The 18,833-nt window shown below is 40.4% G+C and overlaps 1 protein-coding gene across 6 annotated transcripts in view; it reads right to left on the reverse strand.

Moving 5' to 3' along the window:
- NBEA (neurobeachin) overlaps window positions 1–18,432 on the reverse strand; it is a 488,059-nt gene extending 469,627 nt beyond the window's left edge. For all 6 annotated transcript variants that reach the window (XM_071552778.1, XM_071552759.1, XM_071552769.1 and 3 more), the window contains exon 1: window positions 17,790–18,432. In XM_071552778.1, the coding sequence (XP_071408879.1) occupies window positions 17,790–18,065 (276 nt within the window). In that variant the 5' untranslated portion in view covers window positions 18,066–18,432. The remainder of the gene's footprint in view (window positions 1–17,789) is intronic.
- Between the last annotated feature and the right edge of the window lie 401 nt (window positions 18,433–18,833).

The following is an 18,833-nucleotide window of genomic DNA, read 5'->3' on the forward strand; positions in this document are numbered from 1 at the left end:
GTGAAAGAGAGAACAAAGACCAGATCAAGCAAGAAGACAGCTTCAACACAGCCAACATTAATGCAGTTCACAGCCTGAGAATCCCCTTAATCTGATGACAACAATCACCCAGTACAGCTCCTGCTTGAATCTGGTTCATTTAGTAGAATCCATGCAACCCTCAAAGGTTCTTAAGTTTAGGAAAGAAAGATACCTAGCATACAAACTCCATTTCACAAGCAATATGAAGTTCAGCTAAGAGATACCTCCATCATCTTCTGACAGAGCAGGTATTTCAAGAACACAACAGATTTGCAGATCCTAGCTAATAGGCTTAACTGACTGAAACAATAACACTTCAGCTTCCCCACACAGTCCTACACAGAAGCACTTCATTTCACTCCTCTCCTGCACTCCCCTGCTTTAACAACACTTGAATCTCAGTCACCTAAGAATTAGGAAAAATACAAGACAGATCACAGGCTAAGGACCTTGAACAGGTTGACTGGATGCTCCACTTGAGCCCTCAGTTTAAAACAGATCCCACAGAAACACACACTCAAGAAGGACATGAAGGACAGTCTGCAGCTTCTATTTATATCATCTAAGCAAATGAAATGCCCATTTCTTATCTGCCAGAGAGTGTTCATATCAAGGAATGGTTTGGATTGGAAGATAACTTTAAAGCTGATCACGTTCAACCTTCACATGCCATGGGGACAGGGACATCTTCCACTAGACCAGGTTGCTCAAAGCCCCACCCAACTCGTCCTGGAACTTCAGTGATGGGGCATCCCCAGCTTCTCTGGGCAACCTGTTCAAGGCCTCATTAGCATCACAGTAAACGTTTTCTGCCTAATGTCTAATTAAAGCAATAGCCTCTTGTCCTACCACTACACGACCTTTTAAAAATTCCTTCTCCAGCCCTTTTTTAAGCCCCTGTTAGGTTCAGAAAGTCTGCAGTAAGATCTCCCTGGACCCTTCTCTTCTCCAGACTGAACAATCCCAGTTCTGTCAGCCTGCCTTCATAGGAGAGGTACTCCAGCCCCCTGACACTCTTCGTTGCCTCCTCTGGACTTGCTCCAACAGGTTCATGTCTTTCTCATGCTGGAGGCAGCAGTTCTGCAGGAGGGAATCTCACATGAGTGGAATACAGGGGGAGAATCAACTCCCTTGACCTGCTGGCCACGCTCATTCTAATGTAGCCCAGGATGTAGCCGGTCTTCTGAATGCAAGTGCATATTGCCAGGTCTCATCAAGCTTCCTATCCACCAATACCCTCAAATCCTTCTCTCCTTCATAGGTCCATCACAAAGCAATATGGAAAGAAAACTTTCACAGAGCTGGGACTTTGTGGTACTTTAGTAATACATTGTACCAGTACCTGACTTTAAATTACAGTTCAGTTTAAAAAGAAATTCAAAAAAGAATTACAGTCAAGTGAGATTGTTTCATGACATGTTGGGGTTTGGCTTTTTGGGGGTGTTTTGTTTGTTGGGGTTTTTTATAGTTTGTCATTATTACTTTCATAAGAATATACATTTTAAAGAAATTAAAATTTTTAAAAAATCACCTCACAATCTTGAAACTGATTTTTTCATTGTTCTTTATGAAAAGCAGTTTAGATAAATTAATGTAAGTACATCAAAGATTCTATAAAAGAATATTTTGATGAAATACTGCTGCCAGAAGAAATACTTAATAATTCTAATACTGTGAACGTTACTTGAAAAGTGTGGGGTTTATTTTAAGGAATGCAGAATTAGAAATATATGCATATTTTTCATTTGAAATTCACAGAAAAAAATCAAACAGTTATCCTGAAATTCTGTAAGAACAGACACAGCTTTGATGCTCATGAAAACTTAAGGACAGGAAAATGTAATGTTTACTCAGGATAAAAGTCTATGATAGCCTTCATTTCATGCAATAGGTAACGATACTCACTTTGAAGAGTGACTTGAAATTAGAATTTTGGAAAAAAAAATAACTTTAACTACCAATAAGTTGTAATAGTGAAGCTATGGAAGCCGAACTGAACAGGCCTACAAAAGAGAAAAAACAACAACTCAGACTGAAAGCTTGCATCTTATACTTAGTTTCTGTTTCCTTTGCTAATAATATCTACCCCATACTCCACAAATAGTCATTGAAATGCATCTCCAATACTTGTTTTCCATGACAATTCAATTTTACTTAATTTGAAAATAAAGCCATAACCCACTGACATACTTATGACAAGGATTATACTGAATTTTGCTACATCAGATCAAAAGAAGACTTTAAAAATGCAGTCATATTTAAATACTGAAGATGGTAAAGTATTAAAAAACCTGAATCTTTTAACAGATTAGTTCAAATTTCCATTCTGAAGAATGTAAAGTCCAACTAGTTGAACAAGGATAAAGCAATCACTGGCCAGTAAATGTCTAGAACAACGAACAGTGTCTCACTGAAGAGATATGTCCCTTCTTTATCCAGTTTTATCTTCTTACTTAGAGCAGGAATGTAGCTTCTTTAGTTACTTTTTTACTGTAAACAGCTCTATAGAACCCCTTCATCTCAAAGAAGTAAATTTTCTTCGTCTGTAAATAACACATCAACACAACCAACCAAGAAGAGCCACTTCTCAAGGATAAGAGGTCCAATAATGCCACATTTTTAAACAAGCAACCTTTAGCAATTTTAAAAGTAAAATCAAATCTTTTAAAGTATGTGAACAAAAACCAAACGAAACCACAGTATTTGAAAAGGAGCAAATTTATAGATCTGTATGTGTTCCATCATGCCTTCCCTCAAATCCTGCAGTTGTATAGACGCTTTCTCAGTTTTGACTACCACTACGAAGAGGACTTCCATTCTAAACTGTTCTGTGAGTCATGATTTAACATTCTGTAATTGATCCAAGGCTGGTTTTTTATTCTCATTTTAACCAACATTCATAGTTCATCCCTTTAGACTTCATAATCCTGTGATTCAAAGCTGGGCAATAACATCTACATTAACATTTTTTTCATGCCATAGAAGTTCCTCCAAACGCTTATATTTACATTTATAATTTACTGATGCTTACTAGGCAATCCATTTTCTTTCATTTGTGCCATGAATTTTGAAAATAGAAAGGATGATCCAACTGAACAATGTGTGTGCAGTTCAGTGGCAGTTTGCAATGAAATGTGCCAGACATCTGTGAAAGTCTTAAATGGTCCTATACAAGTTACAAGGAATGGTTCTGTAATTTTAAAAGCACACAAAATTAGACAATGATCTCACCTACACAAAGAAAAACAAAATTTTATGTAAGCCTACGTGGTATAACTACAAAACACAAATAAAGACAATCAAATCTTTCTGTGTAGAATACACACACATATACTCATTTTTGGCAGTCAACCAAACCAGAAAATACTATTTGACAGTGATAAGAAGAAATGCATTCAAACATAACTCTGATCCTTTCTTCTATGAAAAAAAGAAAAATCTTCCAACCTTCCACTTTTAAAAAGGAATCTCACAGTAACTGTGCCATGGCAATATGATGCTTAACTTAAAACTAGATGAGTGCATTTTGAATGTATCCAGAACTGAACAACTTAAAAATTCCTGTTCCTTTGTTTGTTAAATTTAAATTGTAACTTAGCAGTCTACCACCAATATAAATAAATTAGTTTTAAATAACAGTAGCTGTCTGATAGACTTGAAAAAGAAAACTTTTAATTTTCTTTAGCACACACTTAATTATAATATTCCAAGCCAGGGTAAAACATCTCACCCACTGTGAACTTGTCACAAGAAAAACAGTTGTACTCTTCTTTCTATTCAGATGGGCACTTTAAAAGCACAACGTAGCTACAAGATACAAAGACTAAAAGACACAAGTTCTGAGCCTTCTTTCTGTGTGAAAGCTGGGCTTGCCTTTCCCATACAAGGAGCGCTAGTTAGTAGGAAATAATCCCAAGATGTGTAAGTAGAAGCTGTAGAGCATCAAACGTAAGCACTTTCATCCACATCACATGGAGTAGAATGGGGAATTAGTGACACAAAAAATTTAATACAACCTGTTTACTGGTACCACTGTCCTCCAAGAAGTCTCTAAATATCTTCACATGTAGGAAGAGAGACATCAGCAACCTGCATGAGACAACAAGCAGATTCCTCTCTGCCAAGCAAGACTTTCCAAAAGTGGCAGTGGAGTTGCTGAAGATCTGTGTGCCACTGCCAGTTTTTGTAACTAGACAGAATCTATTGGAGTATCAGAAACGTCAACGCAGCCAAGACAGCAATTATGCATAAGGAAGCCTTATTCATCACTCAGTAGTATCAATCACATTTTTTTAATTATACCTCACCCATGCAAATGTCAATGCAATTAAGAAAGTCCACATTTCAAAAGATGACAAACAGCTCTATGTTGAAAATTAATTGTACTGTATATCAATCAATCTCTGCATAAAACTGGAATTCTGTTTACAACTATAAATGATAATATTTAAACTACAGATTTAATGCATCTCCTAAAGAACTGTATTTCAAAATGTCTCCACAATTTAAACAAAACCTATCTTGGTGGTGCCCACCAAACCATGCTACCATCACTCCACTCCTCAGCTGGACAGGGGGAGAAAACCACAATAAAAGGCTCATGAGTCAAGATAAGGGCAGTGAGAGATCAGTCAGCAATTACTGTCATGGAAAATACAGGCACAATTTGCGGAAACAAACTTTTTAACAATCAAATCAGTATCAGCTAATTATAAATAAAACCAAACCTTGAAACACTGTTTCTCCACCCCTCCCTTCTTCCCAAGCTCAGCTTCTCTCCCTCCTTCTCACAAGTTATGCAGAGGGAGAGGGAATGGGGGCTGCAGTTTGTTCATCACACATTTTCCCTCCATCCTCCTTGCTCTCCTGTCTAGCTCCAGAGTAGTGTCCCCACTATGGGTAACTCCCCTACAACCTTCTTCAACATGGTTCCCTTTCCACACGCTACAGTTCTTATACAAACTCCTCCAGCATGGGTCTCTTCCATGGAGTGCAGTCCTTCAGGAACAGACCGTTCCAGCATGAGCTCCTCCATGATAAAAAACAGAAAACCTTAATCATTACAGGCTCTCCATAAGGTCAAAGCCTCCTTTGGGCATCCACCTGCTCCCAGGTCCTCCAGGGGCTGCAGGTGAGTATTTGCTCCACTGTGGACCTCCATGGTCTGCAGGAGGACAGTTTACTTCACCATCGTCTTCATCATGGGCTGCAGGGGAATCTCTGCTGTGGTCCCTGGAGCACCTTCTCCCTCTCTTCACTGACGTTGTTGTGTGGAGGGATATTCCCTTCAAATATTATCACTCTTTTCTCCAGCTGCAATTGCTTCTCTGCAACAACTGTTGCCCTTTTTTAAATCTGTTATCCCACAGACTCTGCCACCACCGCTAATGGCCTGCAGTGGGTCTGCCTTGGAGCCAGTTGGCTCTGGCTCCATCAGATATGGGGGAAGCTTCTGGCAGGTTCTCACAGAAACCACCCCTGTAGCCTGGCCACTACAAACCTGCCCACATAAATGCAATATACTCTTTAAGACAAGGATTATACCACTTCAATCCCTCAAACCCCATACCTTCAAAAACCAAGCATTATCACAGACATTATCTCCACAAAGCATCATGATACGTTTTTTTATATGACATTCTACTCCCCAAAGATCAGTTTTCTTACTTAATGTATTTTTCTTTTACGGCTTATTTTTGATGCTTCTACAATAAAAGACTTCAAGCAAGTCTTTGTTTTCACTCACAGTACAAAACTATTGACCTAGAATGGTTACTCTTAACTTACAAATATATGAGAAGGAAAAAAAAAAGATGAAAAATAATGAAAAATACTACAAGGGAAACAGAACACAGACTAAGAAGTTGGAAGCAACTTACCATATATAGCAGTACGATAATGTATTAACCATTACTGCTAAATGCTACTTTTCTCAATAACTCTCTTGGCTGCATTAATTTTTAATAATGCCTCAGTAGCCTTTCATTATTATGTTTTAAAGATCTCACTTTGCTACACTAAATACAGACTATTTAGTTAGATTTCCATTTTCTAAATAAATAGAAATACCAAGGAGTTTTTCTTAAGTCAGGATTGCTTTTAGACCACAAATCTCCCTGTCTCCCAGGATATCTTCAGGATTTCTTAAAGGTATTTTAAATCAAAGTTCACATTGGCTGTATTGTCAGCCGCAGCTGTGCCACATCCTGCGTGTCCTACAAAGTATGTGGTCTTCTCAACTGTTCACAGTCCACAAATTGTATACATATGGGAATTTTTAAACCCAAGATTTTTAAAAAACGAATGCAACAAACATATATAGCCAGTTCAGATGTACTGCTTAAAGGAAAAAAATCCCAACCCTTGACTCCCAAAATGCTCAGGTTGCTTCATCAGCTTCCTTACTATGGAAAACCTAAAATCTACTGTGACTCCACAAGGAGATTATCAGAGAGGAATTTAGAAGTAATAGTTTAAACAAGGGACTCCTAAGATTCCTCTGAACTCCAGAAAGGATTTAGATTGTAACAGCACTTCAAACTTTGTCCCGCTTTTTCTGCACATGTGGATAATATCAGGTTTTTGTACAAGACATATTTAGGATTGATCTCAGCCAGAAGAAAATACATTATATGTGTTGCTTTCTTTTCAGGGTGAAGTAAGTTGTGGCTAAAACAGAGCTCCATGGACTTGAAGTAAGTTGAAAAGCCAGTTATGTCATAACCCCTGAACGAGAAAAGCTCAGTTACAAGTGCTTGAAGCCATTCTAACTTCAGAGAACAGACTAGAACCAAAACAAAAGCTGTGACAAATGATCTCAGAGCTTAAATCTGGACTATGAAAGGTATTTTCTATTTACACTCTGAAACCTCTTAACTGCATTTAGTTTTAAGAGAAGGATTTATTACTTAAGAAAATTCAACACAAAGCATTTTGAAACCATATGTCAGCTTAGACTCTGGTATTAACAGATGGTGATAATTCCCTCAGACTCCTCAAAAATTAATAAAACATCATGTAACAAGTCATTTCAAGGTCTCTGTAAATCCAAGCGAACACTGCATCACTGAGAGAAGAGAACTTGTTGTACTCAGGATTTTCCACTCATGCTCTTAGGGTTATTTTCTTAAACTAAAGCTTCCTTTCAGAAGTATAATTTCTCAAAAGTTAAACTTCACCTAAACAACTAACTGAATTTATATAATTTTGCTACATTTCTGGTACTTTTAAGAAAAGCAACAAAGCAAGTAGATTCAAATTTGTTTTTAAATAGAATTTAATCACATTTTATTAAGAAAAAATCCAATGTTATTTTTACTATACTTACTTTTACTTACTATTAATTTTGCCTGGTTATAGAATCATCACAGAAACACAGAATGGCTTGGATTGGAAGGGAACTTAAAGATCATCTGCTTCCAATCCCCCTACCACAGGGGATGATCTTACACTACACCAGGTTGCTCAAAGCCCCATCTAATCTGGCCTTAAAAGTATAAAAAATGCTTATACTAATAATAAGGGAAGTCATCATGACTGTGAGTATTGGGCATAACCTGCTTTGGGTTTTAGGAAATACCTGTAACTATCAACTTTATCACAGAAGAACTGTCCATTTTAAAGACTGTATCAGCTCCTATTTAGTGAGCACCGTTTGAAATGTCAAATACTGTACTCTATCGGCTGTGAAAGACTGACTACCTCTCAGTGACCAAGCCTACAAATGTGTTTATTATTGCACATTATAAGTTAGTCTGAATAAATTATTTTCTTTCTGTTCATGAAACAGGAACTATAAAAATTTTGTTACACAATCATCTTTGCTTAACATATTACAGTTTCTAAGTTGCATCCAGCTACATACACATAAAGTGCTACTGAACATTTCATCTACAAATATTAGACTAAATACAAAGTCATGAATCTATTACTTCTGACAAACTCAATGGAGAACTTCAACAGCTTTAGCTCTGTAGTGAATTTTAACATTTTTTTCTAATATCAAGCATCTATAACTTTGTATGTATGTATGTATGGCCAGACTTCGCAAACGCAGATTTGGGCAGGGCTCTCCCCATGTGGGTGTGCCCTTCCAGCCTGTGCAGTGGATTTTTTAGGTGAGGCACAGCATGCGCAGAACTGGCCCCACCGTTTCAGTCCTGAGGTCCATCTGCCACGGCCGAGCAAGCGTGGACAGTGACAGGGAAGTCCTCGGGACTGTCACAGTACCCCGGTACTAACCGGGGCTGACCCTGCTGAGCATCCGAGATGTGACGGGATGGGATGGCAGGGAGGCATTGAACTGCCAGGGGACAGTCCCACTGAGACTGGAACTCAGGTCCTTGGGATTCAGAGTCCAGAGTACTCTCCATTACACCATGGGACTGCCCTACAACTCTGAAGGCTATGTTAATAGCTCTTCTAGTTTAATTTCAATTCAGTTCAATCAAGAAGGTAGTATTTATAGTATATGTCTAAAACCACAAAGTTTCAACAACTCGGTATTAAGCCATTAACTTTATACTTTTTCAGTAGAATATCAAATGTAGTTATATTTTATATTCTGAAATCCAAGAAATAAAGCTTACCTACAACCATAACTGTGATTTTCAGTAGTGAAACACACTCTTGGGTTTGTGTGTTTCATCCAAGACTATCTATTAACAAGCAGGCACAATAGATGAAAAGCAAACACTCGCTGCTGTGCCTCACCAAGTTCTGTTTTCTTCCTGGCTGCATGTGGTGTAAATTGTCCTTTGCTGGGTTAGGCACAGCAATATTGACTGGATTATTTGTGGTAGACATTGCAGTTCATACTGTGAGATGAGGACAAGAACTGCTACAATTAAAAGGCTTCCCAGACTCCACCTCCCACTTTTTGGGAAGGGAGCACTATTATCTGCACAAGGAAAACAAAGATCTAAATGTGTAAATGATTAAGGAATTGGATCTTCAGACATACAAAAAAAGGCCGAGGACATCTGGGATTGTTTAGCCTTAAGAAGAAACGGTTTGAAGAGATCTTACTAATTTGTATGTGTATTTGTAGAGGGGCTAGAGTGAGCATGGAGTAGACACAAGGAAGCCAGACTTTTCTCTGTGGTACACACAAGCTCAGGACAGTATGACAGTTTCTTTTCAGATAGACTCAATTGCCTTCAGTCTTGGAGAGTAGATGCAACTCTAACAGGGTCTTCTCGAAGTCTCTTTCTGCCTTCACATAATGCTCTCCTAAAATGAGTGTTAAAAGGCACAACGGGGGCTGCAATATTTCCATGAGGAACAGAGTGGGTGAGAAAGTCTTTCAAATCACCCAACATGCTGCACAGAACAAAACGAAAAAACCCCAAAGACTTCTGCAGGTCTTTTGGAGGTATATGCATGGTCAGACTTCATGAACGCAGATTTGGGCAGGGCTCTCCCCACATGGGTGTGCACTTCCAGCCCGCACAGTGGATTTTTTAGGTGAGGCACAGCATGCGCAGAACTGGCCCCACCGTTTAAGTCCTGAGGTCCATCTGCCACGGTCGAGCGAGCTTGGACAGTAACAGGGAAGTCCTCGGGACTGTCACAGCACCCGGTACTAACCAGGGCTGACCCTGCTGAGCATCCGAGATGTGACGGGATGGGATGGCAGGGAGGCATTGAACTGCCAGGGGACGGTCCCACTGAGACTGGAACTCAGGTCCTTGGGATTCAGAGTCCAGAGTGCTCTCCTTTACACCACGGGACTGCTCCTTTTGGAGGTATATACACCACAGTTGAAGTATAGGAAAAGAAGCAAAGAAGATTTTTGGAACATGAGAGACTAAAATATGAGGAAGAGGCTACAAAAAACTCTTTAGGGGAAACAGAAGTAAAAGAATGAAGCAGCTCCTACCTCCTGAGCATCTTGCTTCGAAGACCTTATTCAATCCAGTGCAGTGTTACACAATTGTTTCCTTGAGTTTCAGCTATTCAGTATATGAATATTAACAGGCAAGAAGCCATCAGTCACAGATATGACTCACAAACACCACACACCTTGCCATTTACAAAAAGAGATAATGTATTTTACTGGAGTAACAGAGGGAAAAGAGGGGGTGCTGAGAAATGAAAGTATAACACAATTTAGTAAGGTTCTCTAACTCCTCCTTTCCTTACAATAGGTTTGTACAGGCTTCTATGTGACTCAAAGGAATTTTCCAAATTCATATTTGTGTTTCTAAATAATTAAACTATTTTCTTTTTACAAAACAATTTTGAATAAAGCTGTTAGAGTGGCTCTTAAAGCAGGAAATAAAAATTCAATACAAGTCAGAAAACTTTACATAATTAAGTGTCATAGAATATGTAGACATATAAAGTAAAAAAAAAGAAAAGTGAGATCACATAACACTGATTACAGTGCCACATTGCTGCTACTGGAGTTAGTTTAGAAGGATCTACTCAGAGAATGATTACTTCTGTCCTCCTGATATACAGTCTCAGTACGACAAAAGCCACAAGGTACCAGAAAACATGATATGAATAAGAGCTTCACTTGCCCTATCTCACTTCCAGCTAATTCCAAAACCTAATACCTATTCTGCATCGTTAAGAAAGACTTTCAACTGTAAACAAAAGGGCAGTGAAAGAACCAATTTTCCAAAGACACAAGTCAAGCATTTGTAAGCTGTTGAACAGCATAAGTAGTATTTGCATTTATGCAACCTTTCCATAAATTGCTGTCTTGGAACAATTTCAGTGATGCAATGGAATTTTAAATTAAAGCAGGGTAGTCATATTATCGGGCTGCATGAAAATAAATGAATTGATACTTGGTATTACTGACATTTTTATCACCAAACTACTTAGACTTATTTATTTACTGAAGATTATTATTTTCCACATACATCAAAAGTATAAGAAATGCTAAACTATAAAAATTACCAGAATGCAATTTTAGTGGAGAGTTGATCAGAAGCTGAAGTTCTTTTCTACTGAAAAAACAGATAATCTTTCTCTTAGATATTAATGTCATTAACAATCTTCTTAAATTGGAAGTTAAGAAATTACAGTTCAAATAACTGAAATACATCTTAATCCTACAGTTCAAGAGGGTGTTTATACCATCAAGGAAGCAATATGTGACTCTCCACAAATAATACGTTTATAATTGTTCATTATCTTTATGCAGAATATCATATATTGAATATTGTATCATTACTAGTACATCCAAGCCAAATCCTTGCAAGATGAAGTGGGAGGTAGATTATCAAGTTCAAAACTGATGTTTCGAAAGATCTGCTGCCTCTGATCCTAAAAGCAAGTTCAGACTTAAGGAAAACTTACAATGGGGTATTTCCATAAAATGGGGTATTTCCATAAAAATAAATGGCAATTAATAATCAAATTTCACTACAAAATAAATGCAACTTCATCAACATAAACACGCACTAACTACTACACTGACCCTGTGGCCACGAGGCACATGCAATACATCAACTAATGAGGTAGCTGCAGTTATAATGTTCTGAGTAAAGTACGACAAAACACCATAGTACTGGGAGAGCAACACAAGTCGATCTGAAATGACAGATGTACTGTGACAGCCTAAGACAAAAAAATCAAAAAGGTGCAGAACCAAGTAACTAAAAGGTGAGATGAAGAGGCTGATTTAAAATAGCTTAGATAGCTTATTAAGTTAACATTCCATTAATACTTTGCACAGAATTTATCAGAACAGAAAAGACTCAGTTTTGGTACTAACCCAATCACAGATTTCATTCCAATTTGACTAAATTCAATATGGCACAAAAGGGGAACAAACACTTCAGTAGAAATTCAGAGCTGATTATGCAGGTTTTTTGATGTTGGTTTTTGGTTGTGTTTTTTTAAGGATATAATATCGACAGTGATTCATATATTTGCGACGTCTGAGTGAAGACACTGAAAAGCATTAACATAAAAGAAAAAACTGCAGCACAGCCCTCTAGACTTCAGCCTCATCAATGTAATGAGCCACACCCCTTGACTTCCACCCCTTTGCATACTCATATGAAGTCAGAGGCTGTGGGGGGACTGTAAGGGAAAATATGGAGGGGAGAGAGAAAATAAGTATGTAACTGAGTGCACAAATAAATGCTTAGTCTTGTAAAACACATGTCTTGTACAGGGAATCAGGTCACAATTTTGTAAAAATAGTATCTTCATAGAGAGAGGTGCTAACCCTTTGCTTGATGTAAGGGGATAAAACACAGGTAGGGTCTCAGGAGGGAGTAGGGGGAAAGGCCAAAGATTTGAGGTGTTTTATGAATACCACTCTCAGAACTTTATTACTTCAGTGTGACAAAAAATTAAAAATGCCTCCAGGTACTCATCTCTCTTATAATCCATGGACTGAATCTTGTAAAGACAAGTAAGAAGTAAAGACAAGTAAAATACAAAGAAAAAAATAGCTGCTCAGAGTTAAGCAGTAAGCAATACTCAGCTGTATGCTCACAATGACAGATTTCTAAAAGTTATTGCCTATAGGAATGTACAAACCCATCATACCAGAGCCACAGCAAATTCCAAGCCACCTGCTGGGATACCACCAGTGCTTTATGACTGATACAAGAACTGAAAAAAATTCTCACCTACAAACACCCACTATCAAAGATTAGACAAAAAAGCCAAAAGAAATCAGTTATACCAAAGTAATTAAGTGAGCATTCAGTCATTCAATGATTTTCTGTAACCAAAACTAAGTTTTCCACATCCAGGCAGCTTCTACATCCAGACACAGCCTAGTAGAACAGATGAGCAGGACACAAAGGGACCAGAGGAACTGACTGTAATAGGACTGCCACCTTCAGTTAAGTATTACCTAAACCAAAACTGACACACAAAACAAAACAAAATTCCAACTTCATAACTTCCCCAAACTTCACTTTTTTTATTAGTACCATCTATCAGCAGAGAATTATACTCAAAATGAGAATGCTTTCACCAAGAAAATGTAACAAGATTCTCAAGCCTGCAAAACTAGTTCCACAAGAAAAGTCATATGATGGAGCCTTCAGCTCAGGAGGCCCACGCTGTTTAGGAGTACAACAGCATCCAATGAACAAGTGATTCCTCCTCCCCACGAAAGAGTTGAACTGTGCCATGGGATGTTGCAGTAAACAAAACTGTAAATGTATTCAAAGAACTCAATTACCAAAACCCAACTTTAGCTTCAGAACACCTTCAACCAACCATCTGAAGAAGTACTAAAGAAAAAAAATAATTCTTAAATATGCCTCCCTTTACATTTTTCCTTATGACCACTACTACAGAAAACTTGTAGGGGAAGAAGGATCTCTCATGTAATTCAACCGATCTGCTCTGAAGCTGCAGATGCCACTCCTACGAGTACACAGCGTGACAGAGAACTAAAAAATGGCTTACCTCTTGTGATGGGTGACTAACACTAAAGTAGGATGGAGCAGCCAAGAAAAAGAGAAGAGCTAGGCAGAAGCGTGGGCTGCAGTCAACAAGAACAGAAAAAGACTTTTTGAACTATGCCTGGTGTTTGACCTACTTATGAGCACTCTCTAGCCTGACAAAACATATATAAAAGCTTTCTAGATTGCACATTGAGAACCTCAGTCAGCCACACCTGTATCAGACTGAAATCTGTTCAAGACATACAGGCAAAATGAACAGCATGTTTCAGCATCAGTCACAATTTTTTAGTGTCATTCAGCTTCCTGTTCACCTCTTTTATTGCACACTGCCAGAGAATCAGCACTACAAAACTCAAAATCAAAAATTCTAGGAAATTCAAGCTGGAACAGAGAAAGGATCCTAAAAGCTAAGAAACAATGCAACCAGCATTTCATCTAACATAGTCATGTTTGATGAAAAATGGCCAAACAAGAGTCAGTTCAAAAGATACACTGAACAAAGCATTCTCAAGTCCATTAAAATACTGGAAAAGCAGAGGATTAAAAAAGCACATCAGTAAAAATAATGTTAGGAAAGACCAGGCAAAGTATACTACAGAAAACTAATTAAAGCCATGTGTGGAAACTGCTCTAGGAAACGAGATCAACAAAAAGAAGCAAAGCAGAGGAATACAGGTGGACAGACTGACCCACTTCCACTTCAACATCACCTTTCCTGGAGCACATGGTGCAGAACTTTACTTTAAACATCAGTCTAGCAGAAACAAGCACATCTATGATGCAATAACAACATCTTTGACAGTACCCTAAGAAAACTAATAGAGCTGTTCAAAGGAGAGAGACCTCCTCATCAACAGAAGAAGTGGTGCCAAAATATCCCCCAAAAGAAATCACTTAGAGCAATCAGATTACAAGGTTTTTTAAGAAAAGCCATTTCTAGTTTGGTGCTTTGTAGTACACAAGGGTCAATGAACACACATCTCAAAGAGAGTATGCTGAACCTGGGAGGTCATATTAAACCCATGAACCAAAATCAAAATAATTCCTATCACAGAAGAATGCATGAGATACAATGAGGCGCTCCCTCCTACCTCTCGAAATGTAAAAAACAAAAAAATCATTCTAAAAAAAGCCTTCAGCTCATAGATTCTTAAGACCTGACCTTCATAATACTAACACTAGCATGCTGATTCTTTTAAGGACAACTAAGTTGTTCACTGGCATATGGTGGGCTGAACCCTCTCTCCATTATGTCTTTCACTGTAATGTTAAACAATGACAAATAACACAAGTAATACCAGACAGTCTACCAACTGATATCCATTAAACAACTTCGCCAGTCTAAGAGAACTTTGAACACAGCAAGTTCTGAGAAAACACTAAGAAAAGCACCAAGAGCAGCACTCATCCTATAAACAATGCAGGCATGCCCAAGAACAAAATGCTGTCTGAGATGAAAGTCCACTGTTAAAATCTGGCAAAACTGAAAATCCAACAAGATATTAGAAATGAAAAAAAAACTCAGCACTGCATAAAAAGCACTTAATCACCTCATAGATACAATAAGCCACTGTGTCCATCAACATCAGAGGATACACAAAGTCTGGAATGCAGTTAATAGACCAAAGTGTGTGGCCACCCAAACCAAACATTTAAAGGTAAAAACTGTTCAAGAAAGACCCTTAAACAACAACTTCATAGGAAAGAGGAGAGATTATCTCCATGACAAGGGCAAAGCAAAACAAAGTTTTGTCTCAGACATTTACTACTGCTTCTATGCAGATGCAGGAAGAATGAACAAACTTATTTAAGCTTCATACAAAAGACAGCAGTAATCTCAGTCAAAAAAAATTCCAAAAGTATCTCAATCTTTATCTTCTGATTCTCTTCAATAATAAAAAGTCTCAGCTAGGCAGAATTCTTATACTAAAAACTTATCACCAAATGCCTTATAGCTACCCATCATGGCATAGTATAAATTACATTACTCTCAGAGACTTAACATATCAATTGACATATCATACACATCAGCTCTTTAGCACTATTCACTCATTATCACTTGCATCAAAAGTCATTCAGAAGTAGTAAAGACTAGAAGAAAAACAAAACAACAAAAACACCAAAGAAAATCGGTCTCTCCACCCTCACGTGCCCCCATAGAATGCTTCCGAAATAGAAAACTGCATCTTATTTAAATTTGCTATTCAAATTCTTAATATGGAATCAGATGATGCTTAGTAGTTTAGGGACATGCCATTGGCTATACTTTGTATCTGCCATATTCACTATGTTTCACATAAGAGTAAATTAAGTTTCAAATTTACAAACCGAAGTTTGAAATAGTCACTGCTCTGAGAAGCAAAACATTAGCAGACATTCTATACCCTCTCTCTGCTTTGGGAATACTGACTGTTGTATATTTGAATCCATCTGTTAAGTAATGACTGATCCAGAATGCATCGCTGCTGCAGCAGACTCATAAGCAGTTTCACATTCATATACATTTCCCAATGCCAAGAGAACTGTTAAACACTCTTGCATTTATTTTAAAATATAAACACATTTTCATAAGAGGAACTAAATAGTAGGTGGATCTTTTATGCAAGTACTGGATGCCCTCCATGCAAATACCAGAACATATTCTAACCTCCCCACCAAAGACAAGCCAATGTTAGTCCAGTTTCTGATGAACTAAGAGCCAGAATTAAAATAAGCTTAAATATCAGGAAGAAGAACAAAAGAAAAAAGAAAACCAGAAAAGGATTAAACATCTTTGTATCTGTCATGATCTATATAAAGCCAGTTAAGAAAATAAGTCCATGTTATTTCCTTATTTTGAGTGCTACTTTTAAAGGAATAGGTAATAATCCAATGAAGTTATGATGACTTGTACCACTCTTGTACAAAAAAAAAGAAAATTTACAAGTCACATTTCAAGCTGTCAAACAGCTTGTAGGGAGGAGTGGGAAATATACCAGATTACTGTTTTGACATATTCACAAAACTAACAGGGTTTTAACCCTGTGTGTTCAGATAAGCCATAAATATTAAAATGATCTGACCAAATCACGTCTTTCCTTCCCTGCATGCTGCAGCTTTTCCATTCAGTCTGTGCTAGGTCAAATGCAAATAACTGTCAAACAGCAGAATACATCCTTTTAAAGTGTTTGAAACAAAATATATTCTTTACATGACTTTGTATAAAATGATTGGAGGTTAGAAGCGTTGAACTCATTTGAAACAAAGGCAGTTTCAATTAATTGCTATTCAGGTTTGAGCAGTGATTTTTCTATCCCATTTTATATGCAAAATTTGAGGATATTTCATTGACTGAACTGCTTCAAAAGCTTTGCTGCAGCAAATCTTGCATTCAGGAACAGCACCAAATTGCACATAATTGAAAGTGATTCATTTTCAGATCCACTTGCTTGGCTTCTGTAGGTTCCTCAGGCTTTCGTGTAGGTAGCGCAAAAACATTAAGTCATACAGTCCTGCAGTAACTCTTTCACTCCATGAAGTGAGCAGATGACTAAGGAGCTACATTTTAGCATTTTCTCCTTGTTTCAGCTATTTACCACTGTACAATACTATTTTCCAATGCAGAGACCTTGAACAAAAGTAGCAACAACACTTACTTTGCAGACAAGAATGTGTTTTGGAAAGCATGGCAGATTATTAAGACCTGAGCAAAACCCAATACAACACTGCGATACAACTAACTCTTTATTACAGAAATTAAAGACTATTAAATCCTCGCAAAAATCTCCCTCCTCCCCCTTCCTCTACATAAAATGCTTAACTAGCTCTGACCTAACAGGGGGAAAACCTTCACATGTTTCAACCACTAAGAAAAGATACCAGCTCAGGCTGGTTTTTCTTAATGTTTTCCAATTAAAAAGGGATACTACGATCATGCCACTCTTCTTCCCGTGAGGAAGCCACCAGGTTAAAGGGCAGCGTCCATAAAACGAAATTGCAAATTACTTAATCTCCTTATTTTTCACACTATGAATTGCACACACTACACTTCTGCAGGAGGCGACTGGGACGAGGCATTGGGAAGGGGAAGAGTAGCCGGTTTGTATTAGGCAGGGTCCTGAGTGGAGTTTAGGGAGCGCTGAGGGGGCTTCTGTCACATGCACGACGAGGAGAAGCGCAGGTCGCGGGATTACCGAGGAGAGGCACAAGAGGAGTTCGGGAAGGAAGGATGGTTGGTGAAGGGCCGTGCATGTAGGAGGGACAAGGGGGCTGGGAGGATGCCGGTCCCTGCCGGGTCGCCCCGGGGCGGAGGGCGCAGGGGCAGCCCCGGACGGAGATGGGCTTCGCGGGCCGGTGTCCGCCGGGGCGTCACCGGGAGACGGGTGCGCGGCCGCTTACCAGGTTCAACACCGTCTCCACGATGTCCCGGTTGCTGACCTCCCCGACCTGGATGAGTCCGATGAGGACGGCGAATTTCATCCGGATATTGCGGATCGGCACCGACGGGTTAATCATCCCCGCCGGGAGCACCACGGACCCGGAGCCCGACGCCCTCAGCTCCCCCATCACCGCGACGCCGCTGCCGCCGCCTCCGCCGCCTCCACCGCCGGCCCCGACGGAGATGAGTCCCGCGGGCTGCGGGTCCGGCCCCGACACCGGCTTCTCGCTCGCCATTTACCCCCCACCGTTACCGGCACCTGCCGCCGCCGCCTCCCCGCCCGGCCGGGCCGAGCCGCGCATCCACCGCAGTCGCACCCGGCGGGGCCGCAGGGAGCCGGCCCGAGGCGCAGGCACCGTCCCAGGAGCCGCTCCCCCGCTTCGCTATAATGAGGGATTATTATGGGCGCCGATGCCCCGTTAGGCGAGCGCCGCCCGGCCGGGGCCGCCTCCCTGGCGCGTTGCGGGGCCGGTGCGGGGCCGGGCGCGGTGCGGGGCCGAGCACGGCGCGGCGGGGGCGCGCGGGGCGCGGGGCCGGCGGCGCGAGCAGTGCCGCTGTTGTTGTGGAACCGAGCCCGCCGCCGCTCACGCCGCCATGTTGCCGCCCCCTGCCTGCGGTAGCCGCCAGGGCGCCTGCGCCGAGCCCGTCGGGGGAGTGGCCGGGCCGGGCCCCCCCCAGCCCCGAGCACAGGTGAGCAGGTGCGCGGGGGCCGCATCCCTCCCGCTCGCCCCGCCACGGAGCCCGCCCGCCCCGGGGACACCTCGGCACGCCGCCCGCAGGGACAGGGTGGTGCCCGCCCAGCCCCGCCCGCCGCCCCAGCGCGCCCCCTGCGGGAGGGGCGGGTACTGCACCGGGCACCCTGCTGGGCACGAGCCCTGCGCCTTCCCGCGTCTGTGGGACCTGCTCTGCCTTTTCCGCACCGGTCTCAGGCTGTTGCGTGAGCAAAGTGACCGCGAATGGAACAGGTTGGCCAGAGAGGGTGTGGAGTCCCCTCGCTGGAAATA

The sequence above is a fragment of the Pithys albifrons genome, chromosome 1 (genome assembly GCF_047495875.1).
Source record: "Pithys albifrons albifrons isolate INPA30051 chromosome 1, PitAlb_v1, whole genome shotgun sequence".
Taxonomy (NCBI): domain Eukaryota; kingdom Metazoa; phylum Chordata; class Aves; order Passeriformes; family Thamnophilidae; genus Pithys; species Pithys albifrons.